We start from the raw sequence: 20,603 nt of genomic DNA, 5'->3' as shown, positions 1-20,603 counted from the left end.
TTTTTTGTTGTTGTTGCTTTACTAACATAATTGTTATTCCTAACCTTTTTACTACAGCTGTAGCATAATAGATTTTGATCTAGCCACATTCTAACTTTTGTTTCAAATGTGTTTCTTATAAATAGAATGTTGTAGTTTCCTTTCTATTCCATCCTGCTATTCTGTTTTTAGGTGATTTCATCCTATTCACAGTTATGATTATTAATGTTGTTTTCCTCTATTCTATTCTCATACATTTCCTCTTCTTTATTTTCCTCCTTAATAATTTGTTTTGCTTATGATGAATTCCTCCTTTACTTTGTCTTTTCTTATTCCCTTCTCCCCTCCTGTTTTGCTGTTGAGTGAAAAGAACTTTTATACCTAGGATATAGTTGCATATTCTTTCCTCCTTTAATCAATTCAGATAAATGAGAAGCAAGTTGCTCACTCTCCTTTTTTTTCCATTATAAAGGTATTTCATTTTACCAATTACATGTAATAACAAACTTCCACAAAAGTTTTTTGAAGTTACATGATCCAAATTGTCTTACTTCCTCCTCTCCCCCTCACAGAACAGGCAAGGAATTTGTTCTGGCTTCTACATGTATTATCATGCAAAGCATTTCCATTTTGGTAAGAAGAATAATCATATAAAACCAAAACCCCAAAATAAAAACCCAAATAAACTAACGTGAAAAATATGTTTTGATCTGCATTCTGATTCCAACAATTTTTTTCTCTTGAGGTGGATAGCATTCTTTGTCAATAAATCCCTTTGAATTGTCCTGAATCCTGAATTGCTGTACTGCTGAGAATAGCTATGTCTGTCACAATTGATCATTCCACAATATTGCTGTTACTGTGTACAATGTTTTCCTTGTTCTGTTCATTTCACTCTGCCTCAGTCCATGAAGGTCTTTCTAACTCTTTCTGAAGTTATCCTATTCATTCTTTATGACACAATAGTATTCCATCACCATCATATACCACAATTTTTTCAACCATTTCCCAATTGAATGACATCCCTTTAGTTTCCAATTCTTTGCCACCACAAAAGGAGCAGCTATAAATATTTTTGTACAAGTAGTTCCTCCCTCCCCCTTTTTGTGTGTCTTTGGGATAACCCAATAGTGTTATTACTGAATTAAAGGGTATGCATTGTTTTATAGCCCTTTGGGTATAATTCCAAATTGTCCTCCAGAATGGTTGGATCAGTTCACAATTCTACCAGTAATGCATTAGTGTTCCAGTTTTGCCACGTTCCTTCCAATATTTATCACTTTCCTTTACTGTCATGTTGGCCAATCTGATAGGTGTGAGGTGGTACCTCAGAGTTACATTAATTTGTATTTCTCTAATCATTAGTGACTTAAAACATTTTTCATATCGTTATTTTGATTTCTTTGAGTTCTGCATCTGCATCTGAAAACTGCTTATTCATATACATTGACCATTTGTCAATTGGGGAATGACTTGTATTCTTTAAATTTGACTTAGTTCTCTATATATTTGACAAATGAGACCTTTATCAGAAATATGTTATAAAATTTTTGCCCACTTGTTTTCCTTCTAATATTGTTTACATTGGTTTTGTTTGTACAAATCTTTTATTTTAATTTAATATAGTCAAAACTATTCATTTTACAACTTTCTGATTACTTTGTGGTAGGTGTTCATCCTTAACTAATCTCATATGTCCAGTTGGATGCAAATAATAGTGAATGAACTTAGATGCAATATGTTTACATTTTAGGGATTTATGTTAATATTCCTAATAGATATAATTTGTGAGCTTAGTGTAATTTAATGGCATTCATTATTTCTTTTAGATGTGTATGGATTGAAAAAGAGAGTATAAACTCTGTTATTATCAGTGATGCCCCTGAAGACCTCCACCAGCGAATGTTGGTTGCTGCTTCTCTCTCAGTAAATGCAACTGGTAATTTAAATGTTCCCATCTACTCCTTTAAGCCTTGTATTTCGTTACATTCTTACTGTCAGCTATTGAACATAATTATTCTATGAACACTGGATATCTGTGCTGAATATCTCCTTTTTAAGCTGATTGTTCAGTGTTAGGAGCATGTAGCATAGTTAACTAACAATTCTATCCACTGCTTTTCTTTTTAATCAGGAACACCACTAATTTTATTTACTTTCTTCTAACCTCTTGTGATTTTTTTTTAAACAGGATCTACTATGCTACTGAGAGAAACTTCTCTGATGCCTCATATTCCAGGACTACCAGCATTACTTAGTATGTTGTTTGCCCCAGTTATGGAACTAAGGTATGGATGCATAAGAAACAATTGTTGACTTATAAGTTTCTCTGAATGTAACCTGTGGCTCTAAGCCATCATTCTTAGATTATATAGACCAGGTTGAATTTTGAGGACTTAAAGTATTAATAATTCTTGATTCTTCCCCCCACCCAAGATTTTGCTATAGCAATACCAGAATTAGGTTCATGTCCCTTTAATATTGTATATAAGACCAGCTAATTTAAACTTGACAAAAATGCAAAAAGACCTTCACTAGAATCCATAAACAGTCAAAGCAGTTCCCCTTCCTTTTCTGTACAGCTTAGACTTATACTCCTATTTAAAGGCCAACCCTCGGGGTTGATTCGAAATTTAAGTCTGTATAAAACAAAGTTGTAATCTGTAGTTAGTGGTGTAGAATTTATTATAATGGATAGTATTCTGTCTAAGACGTTTACATGATATCAGGGAATCACAAGAGGATGAATTGGAGCATTACATAGTTCTACAAGAAATACAGTTTTTAATATGGCTCATAATGTCTTTTGAGTTGTAAAGGGACTTTGAATGTATAAGAAAAATCTCATATGAGGTGGTTACATCTATTTTCTGATGTCTTTAACTTTAATTATATATTTCTACATAAACCCAATGATGAGGGACCTTACCACTTCATGAAGTGGTCCATTATTTAAAAGAATGGTCATTTATGAATTTGTAAAAAGTCTGTAGCAACTTATTTTTGATAGTACTTCCAGAATCTGAGGCTTGCCTAGTCTTCTCTCCTGAACTATGCAATAAAGGAGTTCAATTATGTACAATGTACATAGTATTAGATGGGCAAATAGATGATGGTTGGCAGGAAAAGAAGTGGAGGGAATTATTTTAGGATATAACTAGCATGTCCTCCCTAAGTTATTTTCTCCATAAATGCCCCCTTGTTCTTTCAACCAGTCTTTACATGTTAGGAACTTGAGAAACATACACCATCCTGGTTGCCCTCCTCTGAATATTCTGTAGTTTATCAATGTCCTTTCCAAACTGTGATGCCCAAAATGGACTACAATTCTTAAGAAGGAGTATGACCAGGGCAGAGTATTACGGAACTATCACTTCCTTAGGCCAGCGTAGATACCTCTTTTAATGGTAGTATACAATAATGGGATCTTTCTTGGCTCCCATAAAACATTATTTACTAATGTTAAGCTTTTTTTAAAAAGCAATATTTTTCAGTTGAACTGTTGTGTCTAGTAATAATTCCCCCATTTTGTATTTGGCAAGCCAATTTTTTTAGTCTGTTTCATCTTATTACGTTTGACCCATTGTTCTATCCTATCTTTTTGAATCCTTAATCTCTCATTTTTAGTATGTGGCTGTAGCCAAGCCACTGATAAAAATATTAAAACAGTATAATGTCAAACACAGATCTCTATAGGTATAACCCTGGATAATACTACCTTAAAAATTGATATGAAATTATTAATAACTATTCTCAATCACTTTTGAATATGCCTAATTGTTCACATTTCTCTATCATTTCCAAGGACCACATGAATGTCTTTATCAATATTTTTTGCTAATATTTTGGTAGATTTTATATAGGGAGCATTCCTTTCATCTATCATTATGGCAGAACTGCATAAAAAGGGATATAATGTGTTCTATGTTCACTAATCTTTCCTTTAATGATAAATTATAGAATTTTATTTGCTCCTTGTGATCTTATTATTATTCACAGTTACCACTATTTGTTTATTCTGCCATTTTAATTTTTTTCTCCAATTACATGTAAAAACAATTTTTAACTTCTTTTTAAAAAATTTTAGTCCTCAGTTCTCTCCCTCCCACCTTCCCTTCCTGCCTTCTCACTGAAATTGTAAGCAATGTGATAAAGATTTTGTGATCCATCCATGTGCAATTACATGTATGACCATGTAAAACCTCTTATTAGTCCTTTTGTGGAAGAAAACAAACAAAAAACTGAAAAAGAAAGTGAAATATAGTATGTTTTGGTCTGAATTCAGATTCCATCAACTTTTTTTCCTCTAGAAATAGCAGGTTTTTTTCATCACCAGTCCTTTGAAATTGACTTGGATTGTTATATTGTTCAAATTGGCTAAGTATTTCATAGTTCATTGTACAATATTTGTTTCTGTATACAGTGTTCTCCTGGTTTTACTAAACTACACTCTTTATTTATAGAAGCCTTTCTAGATTTTTCTGGAGACATCCTGCTCATGATTTCTTATAGGATAATACTATTCCATTACATATACTACATATACTATAACTTGTTTAGCCATCCCCCAATTATCCTCAGTTTCTAATTCTGTCACCCCAAAAAGAGCTGCTTATAAATATTTTTATACGTAGAGGTCCTCTTTCTCTATAACTAAGAAGTCTTTTTATCTTCTTGAGATACAGGCCTAATAATAGTATTACTGAGGCAAACAGGTATGACAGTATTACAATACTTTGATCATAATTCCAAATTGTTCTCCAGAATAGTTGAATCAGTTTGTAACTATCCCAATATGCATTAGTGTCTCAGTTTTCTCATATCCTCTCCAACTTTTTTGTCATTTCCCTTTTCTATCTTAGTCAATCTGATAGGAATGAAGTGGTACCTCAGTGCTATTTTAATTTGTATTTCTTTAATTCATAACGATTTCAAGTATTTTTTCACATAACCATAGATAGTTTTGATTACTTCATATAAAATTGTTTATTCATATCCTTTCACTATTAATTGGGGAATGACTTGTATTGTTACACATTTAACTCATTTCTATATCTATTTGAGAAGTGAGGCTTTTATTGGGGATACCTGTAAACTTTTTCCTCATTATGATTACTGTGTATAACCCTCCATCCTATTTTTTCCTTGTTTATCTCTCCTTTCACCCTGTCCATCTTAAAAGTATTTTGCTTCTAAAGACCATCACCACCTTCAATTCATCCTTCATTTTATCATCCCTACCCATCTTCTCTTGTTCTTTCCTTCCTATTGGTAAGATAGATTTCAGTACCCAGCTGAATGTGTATGTTCTTCCCTTTTTGAGCCAATTCCAATGAGAGTAAGGTTCAAATACCTCCTTTTCCCACTTTCCCCATTTCCCCTTCATTATATAAAAACTCTTTTGTTTGAGATGATTTACCCAGTTCCCTCTCTCTTACACTTTCCAGTGCATTTCTTTCTTACCCCTTAGTTTTATTTTTTTCAGATACCATTCCATTCCATTCAATTCATACCCTTACATTCTATCTATCTATGTATACACTTGTCAGCCTTATTAATTAATCTTAGGAGTTACAAGTATCGTCTTTCAATATAGGGATATAAATAGTTTTTAAATTTATTGAATCACTTGTGATTTTTCTTTCCTGTTTACCTTTTTATGTTTCTCTTGAGCCTTGTATATGACAATCAGATTTTCTCTTCAGTACTGGTCTTTTCATCAGGAATATGCAAGCTCGAAAATCCTCTTATTTTTCCCCCTGAAGGATTGTACTCAGTTTTGTTGGGTAGGTAATATTTGGTTGCTTTCCTAGCCCCTTTGCTTTCTAGAATATCATATTTCAGACTCTCTGATCCTTTCAGGTAGAAGTTGCTTAAATCTTGTGTTATCTTGACTATAGCTCTATGATGTTTGAATTGTTTCTTTTTGGCTGATTGCAGTATTTTCTCCTCGACTTGGGAGTTCTGGAATTTGGCTATAATATTCCTAGGAGTTTTCACTTTAGGAGTCTCTTTCAGGAGGTAATGGATAGATTCTTTCTGTTTCTGTTTTACTTTCTGGTTCTAAAATATCAGGGCAATTTTCCTTTGTAATCTCTTAAAAGATGATAATTAGGCTCTTTTTTTTATCATTATCTTCAGGTTATTCTCCCATTTTTGAAGTTTGAGTCAGGACCATAGATAATTAGAGCTGGAAGGAATGTTAGAGGTCATCTAGTCCCAACTCCTTCATTTTGTAGGTGGGATAACTGAGACCTAGAAATATGAAAGGAATTTCCAAGATTTCATGTATAGTAAGTAGTAGAGTTGAAATAAAAGCTCAGGTCTGATGACTTATTTTCATCTACTTAATATTTACAGTTAATATGTTACCAAATCTTATTCTACCTGTGCATCATCTGACATCTCATATGACATCTCGCATTTGTTCAGCATTGCAGTCAAATTATACTTACTGCCTTTCCTTTTCCTTGTAGAAGCACTTTTTATTCTCATCTCCATTCTCCTGTTCACACTAATCTCTATTTAGACTGATATCTTTGTATTTACATATGTTAACTTCCCTTACTATATTGTAAATTTGATGTGGTCAGTGATTAATTCTTATATAACTTTATTCCTGTCATTTGGCTGAGAACTGTGTAAGGAGGCTTAACAAATATTTGTGGAATTTAATTCAGTTGAATAGTTGAATTCCTGAAGACCAATTAATTAAAGTTTTGTTTAAATGAGACTCAAACATATAAGAGCAAGTAATTGCCCACTTATGACCAAGTTTTTGACAATAAGGGTTAATATTTTGAAGTGATGCACAACATGTCATTACAGTACTGCCATAATGTATAGGATTGAACATTTGGGAACTCCCAGGTTTTCAGCCTTCTAGGTTAGTCATTTGTCAGCCTTCTTATAATGTTCTACTTTTATTATTAGTGGTCTCTTTCTAAGGTTATTCTGGACTTATACACTGCACATTTAAATGTCTGTACTAGAATTTGATTAAAGTGTTTGTTTAATGTTGATGAGAAGTTAAAATAGGAATATGCAATATTATTTTATTTTTGTAGTTTTCTGGCAAATGTTACCTAGCAATACAATTTCCTTGTGTTCTTTAGGGTTGATCAGAGTGGAAAATGTTACACCGGTGCCCTTTGTGGTTTGGGGTGGAATCCAACTACAGGAACACCAATATTGCCAGAGCATGACATTGAGTTGGCATTTGATGTCCAGTTGAATGTGGAGGACATAGTTGAGGTAAGATCATAAAATCTAGTTATAGAAGGGACCTTGGAGAATATCATAGGCTTTCTTTGCACACAAAAAAACTGACATTCAATTAACAGCAAACATTTATGATGTACATATAATGTGCTAGGCATTGAACTAGGAACCGGGGATACAAAGGCAAAAATGTAAATATTCACATTGTATTAGAGGAGGTAGATGTGTGTATCAGTGTCTGTATCTGTGTGTATATACATAAAATTAATACAAGGCATTTTGGGAAGAGAGGACTTTGTATAGAAGATGGTGCTTGAATAAAATCTTTTTTTTTAAATTATATTTTATTTGATCATTTCCAAGCATTATTCATTAAAGACATAGATCATTTTCTTTACCTCCCCCCACCCCCCATAGCCGACGCGTAAATCCACTGGGCATTACATGTTTTCTTGATTTGAACCCATTGCTATGTTGATAATATTTGCATTAGAGTGTTCCTTTAGAGTCTCTCCTCTGTCATGTCCCCTCAACCGCTGTAGTCAGGCAGTTGCTTTTCCTCGGTGCTTCCACTCCCATAGTTTATCCTTTGCTTATGAATAGTGTTTTTTTCTCCTGGATCCCTGCAAATTGTTCAGGGACATTACACCGCCACTAATGGAGAAGTCCATTACGTTCGATTATACCACAGTGTATTAGTCTCTGTGTACAATGTTCTCCTGGTTCTGCTCCTCTCGCTCTACATCACTTCCTGGAGGTTGTTCCAGTCTCCATGGAACTCCTCCACTTTATTATTCCTTTTAGCACAATAGTATTCCATCACCAACATATACCACAATTTGTTCAGCCATTCCCCAATTGATGGGCATCCTCTCGTTTTCTAGTTTTTGGCCACCACAAAGAGCGCAGCTATGAATATTTTTGTACAAGTCTTTTTGTCCATTATCTCTTTGGGGTACAGACCCAGCAGTGCTATGGCTGGATCAAAGGGTAGATATTCTTTTGTCGCCCTTTGGGCATAGTTCCAAATTGCCCTCCAGAATGGTTGGATCAGTTCACAACTCCACCAGCAATGAATTAATATCCCTACTTTGCCTTGAATAAAATCTTGAAAGAAATGAAGTCTAAAACTGCACATACCCTTTGATCCAGAAATACCATTAATAGGTCTGTATCCCAAAAAGACTTTTTTTTTTTTAAGGAAAAAGGACCTATTTTTTAAAAAATATTTATTGCATCTCTTTTTTGTGTTAGCAAAGAATTGAAAACCGAGAGGTTGTCTATTAATTAGAGAATGACAGAATAAATTGTGGTATATAATTGGAGTGGGAAACTATTGCACTATAAGAAATGACAAGCAGGATAATTTTAGGAAAACCTGGAAAGACGTGTATGAACTGATGCAAAATTGAGTGAATAAAATCCAAAGAACATTGTACAGAGTAACAGCACTATTTTTTTGATTTACAACTGTGAATGACCTACTTTTTCTCTGCAACACAGTATCCAAGACAAACCCAGTGACTCATGATGAAAAATGACATCTGCCTCAGAGACTAAAGCATACTATATTTAATTTTCTTTTCCTTTTTTTATTTTGTCAGAGATCTCTTTCACAAAATTACTAAAAAGGAAAAATATTTCACATGATGACACATGTAAAATTATATCAGATTGCTTACTATTTCAGGGAGGACAGTGAGAAAGTAAGGGTAGAAAAGAGAGAACTTAGAACTCAAAATTTTAATGTTTAAAAAATTGTTTTTACATGTAACTGGGAAAAAATAAAATACAGTTTTTTAAAAAGAAAGAAGTAAGGAATTCTGTGAGGCAAAGATGATGAGAAGGAAGTGCATTCTGAGCATGTGAAGGCATGAAGAAGAGTGATTGATGGTGTGACAAGGAAATCACTTTAAAAGACTGATATATATTAATTTAAGGTCGCCAAGGAATTCAGCTATGTAATTCCTAAATGAAAACTCAAGTCAGCAGTCAACCTTTTATGGAGTTTAATTACAAACAGGAGGAAGAAAGGAATTAGAGAGAGAGAGAGAGAGAGAGGGAGAGAGAAAGGGGAGAGAAGGGAATAGGGCTTAAATACCCCTTCTGTTTAGGCTGGGCCAAAAGGCCCAAGCCCTTAGATAGCTGAGGCAAAGAAAGGAGATCAGTCCCTATTACTCACGTGACCAAAATGGAGAAACAGTCTCAGGGGCCTCCACCTCCAGCTTCCTTCAGAGCCAACTCTCAAAGCACCACCTCTCAGACCAAAAACCTCTCCAACCAACCCCCCTCAGTCCTCAGACCCCTCTATCTTTAAGGAAACCATCCAAGTTCCCTCCCCTCAGTTCTCACATCTACCAATCACTGTCCATGTCTTCCCTGTGCTAATGGAGGCTCTAGCTTAACCCAGGACCGCCCAGAGGTCTGTGGCTTTGCACATGTCTGTTGAAGGTCATATTCTCAATAATTAAATCTTGATCCTTTGCTGCAGCCCTTCCTAAATCCTGTTAGGACTGAGTAGGGTGGAAATTGTATTTTCCAAGACCTGGTTCTGTCATTCCAAGTATCTCTATTGTATCAATTCTAAAATCAATCATGACTCAAAGAACTTCCTGTTCTATGCTTAAGCATAGGTCAAAGCCCTTTCCATTGTTCAGCAAAAGGTTTCTGTCCTAAAGTAATCTTAAGAAGGGAGGAGGAGGAATCTCCCATGCCAATGGGGTTCACATTCCAATAGAGTTCCCACTATCAATAGGAAGTTTTTCAAGTATGAAATTTCCCAATGGTGAAATTTCCAACATTTATAAGTCTTAAGAAATTTTAAGGTTTACAGTGGTCATCTGTGAAGAACAGTTTGACCAGACCTTATGTGGAAACCAAAGCCCAAAAAGTGACTGTGCCAAGATCACAGTGAAGAAGAGCAAAAAGAGCCCCCCTATTTCACACAGACTAGAAGTGCAGTAGCCATTCTTGATCCCATTACATTGTTTATTGGCATAGAAGCTTTGACTAGTTCATTTTGACTGTAGCTGTTTCCCTCCTTCTTAGGCAGCCCTGAAATCTTGTGCTCTCAGAGAGCACCTTGTTGGTGCTGAAATTAATTATAGAAATTCCACTGGTTACAGACCAAACCTCTCATTTTCAAGCAATTCTCCAGGCTCTTGGGAATAGGGATTACAGGATGTATAGTACCACCCTACTTGACTGACCATTAGCTCTTGATTCCAAATTTAGAGCTCTTTCCACAGTCCTGTGCATTCTGTGCATATTACTAATTGCTGAGCATAATAACAGCTTTATTTGATTGGTCATCTTTTCTTTTCTACTATGCTTTTATTCATTTATTAATCTTTGATACTTTTATTTCCTTTCCTATATGATGTTTTCACCTACTGATGATTATCCTTTTTCCCCACAGAAATGATTGGATTCAGATCTAGAGATCATTTAGTCCAACTCTAAATTTGCAATAAGGAAACTGATCTTTGTCAGTCAACAGGCATTTATTAAGTACTTACTATGTGTCATGGACTGTACTAGGGATACAGAGAGGCAAAAACAGTCCTTGCCCCCAGGGAGCTCAGGGTGTAATGGGGGAAACATTATGTAAATAGACATACATTTAAGTAAACTGGAGGCTATTTCAGGGTGACAATTAAGCTGAAACTTGAGGGGATATATAAGTAAGTAGAGAGAGCTGTTCTAGGCATGGGAAGTAGCCTGAAACTATATGGAGTAGGGAGATAGAATGTCATGTGAAAGGAACATCAAGAAAGCCAATGTCAGTAGAAGAGTAAAAATGTGCAGCAGAGAGAAAACTTGAAAGGTAGGAAAAGGGACCAACATAACTAGCTTTATAAAAGGCCAGAGGATTTTACATTTGATCCCAGAAATAAAAATACCTGAAGTTTATTAAATAGAGTGGGGTGACCAGTTTGATAGTTGAGGATGGACTAGAGTAGGGAAAGACATGAAATGGAGAGACCAGAAAGCTATAGCATCCCCAGGATGGAGATAATGCCAGAAGAGAGAAGAGGGTATATATGAGAGAGATCACAAAAGCAGAATCAGTAGGAATTAGCAACAGATTGAATGTGGGAGGTCAGGTATTAGAAAAGTTGGAAGCAAAAGATTTTGGAGAGAAATATAAATTCAGTTAAGGATATACATCTGAACATCCAGACCTCTGAGGAGGATTTGAATACAAATAAATACAGAATGTTGGCCTCAAATCAAGCCAAAGCTACCATGGCCTTTTTTGTTGGACTCCATCTAGAATATTCTTGTTTTTCCCATTGGCAAAAATTAGGCACATCATTTTCCAGGCTAAACATTCTTTAGATGAGGCACATCCTCTTCCTCCTCTGAATCTGGCAGGGCAGAGACAGAGATCCTTAATGGAAAGTTTCTTTCATCCACAGTGTAAATTCCTCAGTTTGGGGGAATGGGGAAATTTGTGTGTTTAATGGCAGGTCACTATTGAGCTTGAGCTTCCTTACAAATGGCTCTGTGTCTTAGATCTAACTACACAAATTCATAGGTACAGAACAGGGTAGGAGAAGGCCAAGGAATAGCTAATAGTTCAGTTTGGTCAAATGTAGCATATGTGAAAGACAACAGTCATAAAATAAAATTGGAAAGGTTGGTTGTAACCAGTTTGGATACCAAGTTGAAGAGTTTTTAGTTTATCCTATTTGCACTGAAGAGCTACTGAGTATATATGTATAGGAGAGTTTCATGTTCAGAGAGCTATATTATGAAAATTCATCTGCTAAGTTATGTGGGATGGACTGGAATCAGGAAAGAATGAAATCAGGAAAACCAGTTGGGATTCTTTGAAGTAGTTTGGAGAGTATTAAAGAAGAAATTGAAAGGTCAGCTATTGATCTGATGTGAGAGAGGAAAAAGGAAGAAGCCAAGATCTTTTTTAACCTGATAACTTGAAGGATTTTATCAACAGAAATAAGGAGGTTGGGCATATTTGAATGAATAGGAGTTTGGTTAAGGAAAGTTGAATCAAGGAACCAGAGAGACTTTCAGCTGGAAATAATCAACAAAGCTATAAGTGATAGAGGATTAGAATGTATAGGAAGAGATTAGATCTGGAGATAGAAATTTCAGTGACTTCTGTCTAAATAACCTAATGAAAGCTATAGAGTAGATAAGATCAATAATTTGTGTCTATTGAGGAGGGAAAAAAAAAAGAACTGGAGACACTTAGAAGTTGAGAGGAAGAGAGAGAACCAGTAAAAGACACAAGAAGGAATAAGCGGACAAGAACAAGAGAGAAAAATGTCATGGAAAAAAAGGGAAGAGAAGATATTGAGGAATGATTAAACCATATCAAAATGTGGAAAATAGAAAGACAATATACCTTTGATAGACTTGAAGAAAGCTGTTGCAATAAAGTAGGATAGAGGGAAGAGGAATGATTGTAGACAAATGGTTCTCAAACTTTTTGGTCCCAGTAGCCCTTTAGACTCTTAAAAATTGTCAAGGATCCCCCCCCCCCCCAATGAAGAACTTTTGTTTATGGGAACTGTATCATTACATATCTCAGAAATCAAAATATTTGAGTATTATGAAAATAGTTTTTACCTTACAGACCCTCATAAAAGGGTCTTGGGGACACTTGAGAACCCCTAGATCACACTTTAAAAACCACTGTTATAAATTATTCATTTCATAATAAAATAGGGAGGGAAGTTAAGATAATACCTTGAAGTAATAGTAGGTTTCAAGTTAAGTTTTTTGGTATTTGTTTTTGTTTTTTTTAGGATGGGGGAGATTTGAACTTTTCCATTAATTCTTTTTTTATTTTCTACTGCTCTAGAGGTACCAGTAGAAAAGAAGGTTAAGGATGAAAAAGAGTGAAGAAATTCATTAATGGTGCAGGAGAGAATGGAATTAGGGTTCAGATGAAAAAAATTAGCCTTGAGGATGAGGGCCAAGCTGGGCCCAACATGTGAGGACATGAAGAGGTGTTGAAATAATGCCATGAAAGCCTTAATGAAAGGCAGTTTTGTAAATTTTTTTTAATTTTTAAATTTAATTTTTTTCCATGGTTACATGATTCTTCTTATCTCCTTCCCTCTTCCCTCCCACCTCCCAGAGTTAACAAGCAATTTCAATGGGTTGTACATATATTACATATTACATATTTCCATATTATTCACTTTTGTAACAAGACTACTCTTTTAAAACCAAAACCCCAAATTATATACCCATATAAACAAGTGATAAATCATGTTTTCTTCTGCATTTCTACTCCCACAGTTCTTTCTCTAGATGTGGAGAGCATTCTTTCTCATAAGTCCTTCAGGATTGTCCTGAATCATTGCATTGCTTTTCAGTAGCAGTCAATCACATTTAATTGTTCCATAACGTTTCAGTTACTATGTACAATGTTCTCCTGGTTCTGCTTATTTTACTCCACATCAGTTCATGGAGGTCTTTCCAGTTCTTATAGAAATCAAGCAGTTCATCATTCTACAATAAGTATTACATCACCATCATATACCACAATTTGTTTAGCCATTCCCAATCAAGGGACATCCCTCCTTTTCCAAATTTTTGCCACCACAAAAGGCACAGGTATAAATATTTTTGTACAAACAGAACATTTTCCAATTTTTTTTATATCTTTGTGACACAAACTCAGTAATGGTATTGCTGTATTAAAAGACTTACATTCTTTTAAAGCCCTTTGGTCATAATTTCAAATTGCCTTCCACAATGATTTTATTAATTCACCACCAGTGGTACATTAGTGTCCCAATTTTGCCATATCCTCCCCAACATTTATTATTTTCCTTTACAGTCATATTGGCTACTCTGCTAGGTGTAAGATGGTCCCTCAGAGTTGTTTTGATTTGCCTGTAAAATATTTTTTAAATTTACTGTTTGCATGCATAACAACACAGATTTCCCTGAATTGTGGTTTTAAGTTTTATAAAAATTACTATTCATGTAGTTTTTTCAATGATACATTTTAAGTAAACTATTCAATGTCATGTTACTGTTTATGTACAGATTAACATTCTTCGAGCAGCTATTAATAAGATAGTTTGTGATGGACCAAATGGGTGTATGTATCTTGGGCCCGAAAGAATTGCACAGTTACAAGATAATGCTCGTCAGAAACTTTTAGGGTGAGTTTTGTAACAATATTTGCTATTCCTTCTAATTGATTCAGTTTCCTTTACTTTCTTACATACATTCTTTGGATATAATTTTTCTGTCTCTTCTATTTTGAGTATCATTTTATAGAGCTTGAATTTCTCTTTTAGTTCCTAACAAAATTCCTAAATAAAAAAACAATAAGGATTTCTTTTAAAAACTAGTTTACACAGCTAGGTGGCTTAGTGGGCTGAGAGAGCCAGGCCTAGAGACAGAAGGACCTGGATTCAAATCTGGCCTCAGATACTTCTTAGCTGTGTGACCCTGGACAAGTCACTTAACCTCCATTGCCTAGCCCTTACTACTCTTCTTACTTAGAATCAACACAGAAGGTAACGTTTGAGGGTTTGGGGTATGGACAGGGACTAGTTCACAAATCTGATCTCAGACACTTCCTAGCTGGGTAAGTCACTTAACTCTAATTGCCTAGCCCCATACTGTTCTTCTGCCTTTGGATACTAATCATTTAGTTTGGGTTATTTTTTAAAAATGCTAGGTAAGACACATTCATCAGAATTTGTGACTGAAATGTTGCTACTCTGTATAGATATTTTTAAAAATAATGGATTTTTAAAATTTATTTAGAATAATTTTCCATGGTTACATGATTCATGTTCTCTCCTTCCCCTCTTCCCTCCCTCTTTCCAGAGCTAACAAGTAATTCCACTGGCTTATACATATATGGATGTGCCTTTTAAAATAATCTTTATAAAGAAGTGTATATGAAAACATTATGGCCACTTAAAATAAATCTGTCATCAGTTGTCTTAGTTTGATCATATGGAAGGGCATAATGCTGCCAACTAACATCTTTGGTGGAACACCATCTTTTCCCTATTCATAGAATGAGGACCAATACTTCAGCAAGGCCAGTGAACACTTACTGGACTAATTGCTGAGGAACTTTGGTACTGATTATCTCTTGTCTCTGGATGAAAGATCTGCTAATAAAGTGCCTAATAAAGTGCTAATAAAGCCTCAACTTTATTGCTCAATTTTGGAATGGCATTTTTAAAGTTTTTTTTAAAAAAAAGTATAACTACCAGAAGCTATTTAGGACAACCATAAATACAAAGCTGGCAGCCTTAAAGTTAATTTTATTTGTAACATGTTATTGCTGTTTAAGGCAAAAAGTATATATTTGTCAAATATATTTAGAAAAGATTAATCAAAATATGCCATTGGGTTTCACAGAGACTGCAATTGGCAGGCAGAAAATATATAGTAATTGATTAGATTCAGATAAAAACAATTTGACTACTAATTAGAAAAGGCAAGATGCAGCTTGGTATAGTAGACTTTGGAGTCAGGAAGAGTTGGACTCATCGTTCCCCCTGCAACAAACAGCTCTGTGACCAGGTGCAAATTTCTTAGCCTTATGTGCTTCTAGGGCCTAAGAATAAAAGTTGGAAATGAGTTGCCTGTCTATATCACTGGAGCACATTTCTTTACCAAGTATTTCCCATGCTGACATACTTTATAAAAATCCATCCTCAAAAAGGACATCAGAACACAGATTTAGAACTAGAAAGGACTTTAAGGATTGTAAAAGTGAAAATTAATGGTTGGACAATAATTTTAGAGGGGGAATAGAGAATTTAACTATCCTACCTACCTAAATGTTTTGCTCTGGGTCTGCTTAATCTAGGCAGAGATTAATTAGCTCTCAACCAGGAAGGCTAGTAGTGAGTAACCACTGGGCCTCTTCCAAGATGGAAGCTAGTCTCTTAGGAAACCAGGAAGGGAGTAAGCCTTTCACTCATACAAAGAAATAGTCTGGGAGTCAGAATCTAAGTTGAAGCCAAGCTCCAGCCCATGATCCAAGCCACACTCTCCAATGAAGCTCCCTTGAAGACTCTCCCCAGTCAGAAGACAATCTCTTCAGTCTATCAAAGACAATTCCCCCGAGGGAGTTCAGCACTTGCTCTTATGGTGACAATCAGCCTCTAGCGAAAGGATTTCGTGGCTTATATGGTGGCTCCTTGTCCCTTCCCCTCTTCACAGGGACCAATTAGTTTCCAAATTGTCTGGCACTGCCCAGGAGGCAGTATCTGTAGGATCGACTTCTCACCTTCTGAAGGTTGTTCTCAGTGTGAATTTTCTAAATCTCACCTTCTGGAGAGGTGAATACTTATCCTAGCTGTTCTGAGAGTATGAATTCACTAAGTGATTTTTTTGCTCCTCCACCCAGTTCAAGCTTGTGTTGATTCAATCAAAAGATAGACAAAGGAGAGTTAATCCTGTCTTCACCATCTAGTGAGGTACTTAAATTAGTGTTAACTCAGGATAGACAATAGAATAAAGAATTCTCTTTCACAATCCTCTGTTATCCTCGGGGAGACTAGTCTCCCCAGTGGATCATTTTAAACTACAATAGTTAGAGATAAGAGGGAAATAAAAGAGATAGAGAGTGTGAGAAGATTTATTAATAATTACTAGAAGTAACAACATAAAAAAGGTAACAAAACCACGTGCCCATGGCTAATCTACCTCTTCAAACAACCTGCTCCACCAGTGTCCTGACCTAGGAAGGAAAGAGCCCTGGACGTGGAACTCACCCCAATTTATCTTCTGTCTGTGTCAGCACGTAATGACAGGAAGTCAGTGGGCTCATGGGGAATGTAGTTAACTCAATCAGCCAGGATGAGTAATAACAGCACATTCTATCCATTCAAAATAAAGGACTCTTAAAAATCTGATTAGGGTTAAATCTGCTTGTTAATCTTTGGTAACTTTTTTTTTTTTTAATTTCAGTCTATTCTGCAAATTGAAACCAAGAGAGATAATTGTTCCCACGTGGTATGAAAAAACATATGATTGGAATCAGGTAAGTTTCTAAGATGTTTTAACAAGTGAAAAAGCTTGGTGTGTAGGGTCTGAGTTAGGATTAGACTATTTGGTAAAGGTAGAAGGAGTTAGATTTGAAGAAAGGCAGCAGTAAGATGGAGAGAAGCATTTTTATCCTTTGCATCCCCAGTACCCTCATGGGTTCCTTCCTTTTCTTGCCAAATGAGGACGCTAATGACCTCAACCCTTACTTCTTCAGTTAGCTTCCACACCCTCTCTATTGTTCTACTCAAGGTCATCAATGAATGCCAAACTCAAAGATCATTTTTTCCCAATCCTCATCTCCCTATGAGCCTATAATCCTCCTTTATTGCATCCCACTATTACTTGCTAGAGACAGGGTTGGGATGAGGTCAATCAGTTATGGTACAAGGAGTCAATTTAGATTGAATAGGGTCCAGCGCTGACAGGATGCAGTTGTAGGGAAATGGGAATTAGAAGCCAAGGAGAAGGAAATTGAGAGCTGATTCAGTGATTTTCTTAACTGAGAATGGCATTTATAAACTCCTCAGAAATATTGCTTCTAGAATGGCCATTTATATTGAAAGTAATTTGGAATAAGCAATGAAATTAGGTCAGACTGGACTAAACTGATACCTTCAGAAAGCACAGTATGACTCCTCTGTGCCCTGTCACCTTGGGATCGCTTCAAAATATGTCTTGTACTAGATGCATCACTTTATTTAAATAGAGTAACAGAATCCTGAAACTGAAGGGGACTTTAGAAATGATCTAAACCCCATTCATTCCCTCAATTAATAGATAAGAAAACTGAGTAGTGTCGTTTTCATTTTGTAGCAGAATTCATTTTTGTGACTTTAAGATTTCCCAGAGTCCCTCTTAGTTGAAATGCAAGGTTTAGAAAATACAACAAAAAAAAATAATCAGTTAAAGTTTTCATTCTGGCGCCTCTTCACAGCTTAGATCAGAAGGTTATTTCTAAGTTTTAATGTTAACTGCAGCCATACTTCTATTCTCATCTTTCCATGAGAAGACTTTTCCTAAGGGGTTCTCATTTCCAATAATTTAGATTTGTACACATTGTCAGCATTGTCAGAGGGACTTAGTTGAGCTATTATAAGATTATAATGACATGTTTTGGAAGTAAAAAGCAGTATTTAATTTTAAAGAAATACTTTGAACAACAAGGAAAATTTTTCTCATAGCTTTAAGAAACAAATATTCATGATTTTAGAATCACAGAAGTAAGACAATTTCTTTACTATTTACTTTCCTTTTCTTTTTTTAGGTGGATCCAAAGTTGATCATGGAACAGTCTGACAGGGACAGTGGAAGAGGAAAATATACATTCCTCTATCAGCTTCATAAACTGATTGTATTAAGTACCTAAATATTTCATCAAATCATAATCAAGATTGAGCATAAAGGAAGTTATGTAAAAGTGGGTTTAAGTTCTTTGTACTTTTCTTTTACCAAGAATTGTAGCCAGTGGACCTGCTGTCTACTGCTTTGGAAAGAGGAATATCCAAGGGCTTCAACAGCTTGTAGGAGGGCCATAGGATGGTATAGCTTTTTAAGTGGGAGGATGGGAAATCCAGCCTTTCCCCAAAAATGAAAAATCAGTGTAGAATATAACATTTTTGCCAGAGCTGTTCAGAAGGAAGATTTGTTTAAAGAAGAGCTCCTATTTCCTTATTATATTGCTGCCAAATTCAGATATAGGAGGTGAACAGAGTAGCTAATGTTATATGTGCAGTTCTGAAATTAGTTGTATTTTTCTTTGTTTGGGCAGTTTAAAGGCTTATTCAAGATACAAGGCCTCTGAAGCCTGGGTTGTCATGAAGGGAAATCTGAGGTCTGTAATGCTTATGGCACATTCTAATTTTTACTTTGTGAGAAAGAAAAATGTTTTTTAAAACCTAACTTTTGTTTTGTATACTTAAAATGTTTATTCAGGTCCCTCTTCTTAGCTCACATATTGGTGACAGTAGAGAGTACTTGTCACCTGATATAGCTATGTTACAACAATAAAAGTCATGAGGTAAAGCCACTGCTCTTAACCATTTTTTTAGTCAGAGGAGTACAAATATTTACAACTTTAAGAAAAATCAATAAGCAACTGATGATTCAACAAACATTAAGTGTCAAAGGTCAGATATGACATGTTTCCTGTTGTCATGAAACTCAACATTTAGATGGAAGATGGGGACAGATAAGTATAATAAACAACATTATATAATAATTGCGTTAGTGCTGCATGAGGTCTAAGATGAAAGGTCATTAAATATTTGTTTCACAGAAAACTTTAACAGGTTTGCAATAAAAAGATTCCTCCTTTATTAAAAAAATGTTTTCATTCTGCTTTTCTGAGACACATGAGACACATTTATTAGCTAAAATGGCATGTCCTTACATGGAATCTGGAGTGCTAAAGATGGTAGTCAGGATACTAATCATAGTTTTTCCCAAATGATACTTCCCACTACTTGAAATTCTTCTTTCTCCATGTATCCACATATTGTCAGCATTTTTTGAAGTTATCATTCCATGATTATTAGACCTACTGTCAGCAAAAGAAAAATATCTAATAGGAACATGGAAATAGGAAATAGGATCAAGATTGTAATAAGAACCAGGATCGTTTTACAATGGCATATGTAAAATGACAGTGTTATTCTTCTCTGGTTAAGTAACCATTATTATTCCCAAAATTGTTCTCTTAATATAAAAGATGAAGGGACTCACAGGGACCTTTCCACTCTCTAGCTTACTTAGGAGAATAAGATATTCCAAAAGGGAATCCTGATCTATGCAAGAAAGCTAAGTAAAAGAATGAATGACACATGGGAATGGGAGGGAAGGACCAAGGCTTTCCCTAAAACAGGAACTAGATGTTTTGAAGAGGAAGCAATTGCTTGTCTTTTTAAAAAATGATGAAGTGTTGTCAGATGAAAAAGTCATTCATTGTCCTGAAGAAGAGATGAACAGTGTTAGGTGACACCTCTCACCTAAAGGATACTATTTATTGATCCGATAGCAATAATAAAGGAATCTGCTGCTTTCCTGGGGGATGTATTTGACTGGTTACTGAACCTTTCAAGATTTGTCATATTGATGTTTATTGGCCATGTCACCTGTAGCCTATGGCCCCTCAAGACTTGGGGGTTTGTATGGACTAAATTCAGCCCTGAGATTTGATCCCAAATTTTCTCTTTCTTTGGCTTGTTGTCCTCAAAAAGACTTATTCCAAGAAAATCTGTAAATAAAGATTGGATGTAGCTCATGTTTAGATTTCTCCAAAAGTATATAGAAGCTCCCATACAATCAGTCAATGTAGCAAATGCAAATCAAGAATAGGACAGCCTTTAATTGACTTCACAGAAAATGCGCCACAGAAACTCAAAAACATACATAAA

General features: G+C 35.3%; 1 protein-coding gene across 1 annotated transcript in view; it reads left to right on the top strand.

Moving 5' to 3' along the window:
- TDRD9 (tudor domain containing 9) overlaps positions 1-19,237 on the top strand; it is a 236,276-nt gene extending 217,039 nt beyond the window's left edge. The window contains exons 31-36 of the mRNA XM_007473479.3: positions 1,809-1,918; positions 2,171-2,267; positions 7,095-7,233; positions 14,233-14,351; positions 17,134-17,206; positions 18,476-19,237. Of these exons, the coding sequence (XP_007473541.2) occupies positions 1,809-1,918; positions 2,171-2,267; positions 7,095-7,233; positions 14,233-14,351; positions 17,134-17,206; positions 18,476-18,577 (640 nt within the window). The 3' untranslated portion in view covers positions 18,578-19,237. The remainder of the gene's footprint in view (positions 1-1,808; positions 1,919-2,170; positions 2,268-7,094; positions 7,234-14,232; positions 14,352-17,133; positions 17,207-18,475) is intronic.
- Positions 19,238-20,603: the final 1,366 nt, after the last annotated feature.

This window comes from Monodelphis domestica, chromosome 1 (genome assembly GCF_027887165.1).
Source record: "Monodelphis domestica isolate mMonDom1 chromosome 1, mMonDom1.pri, whole genome shotgun sequence".
Classification (NCBI taxonomy): Eukaryota; Metazoa; Chordata; class Mammalia; order Didelphimorphia; family Didelphidae; genus Monodelphis; species Monodelphis domestica.
Note: the sequence above shows the minus strand (reverse complement) of the source record. Positions and strands in the feature narration are given on the sequence as shown.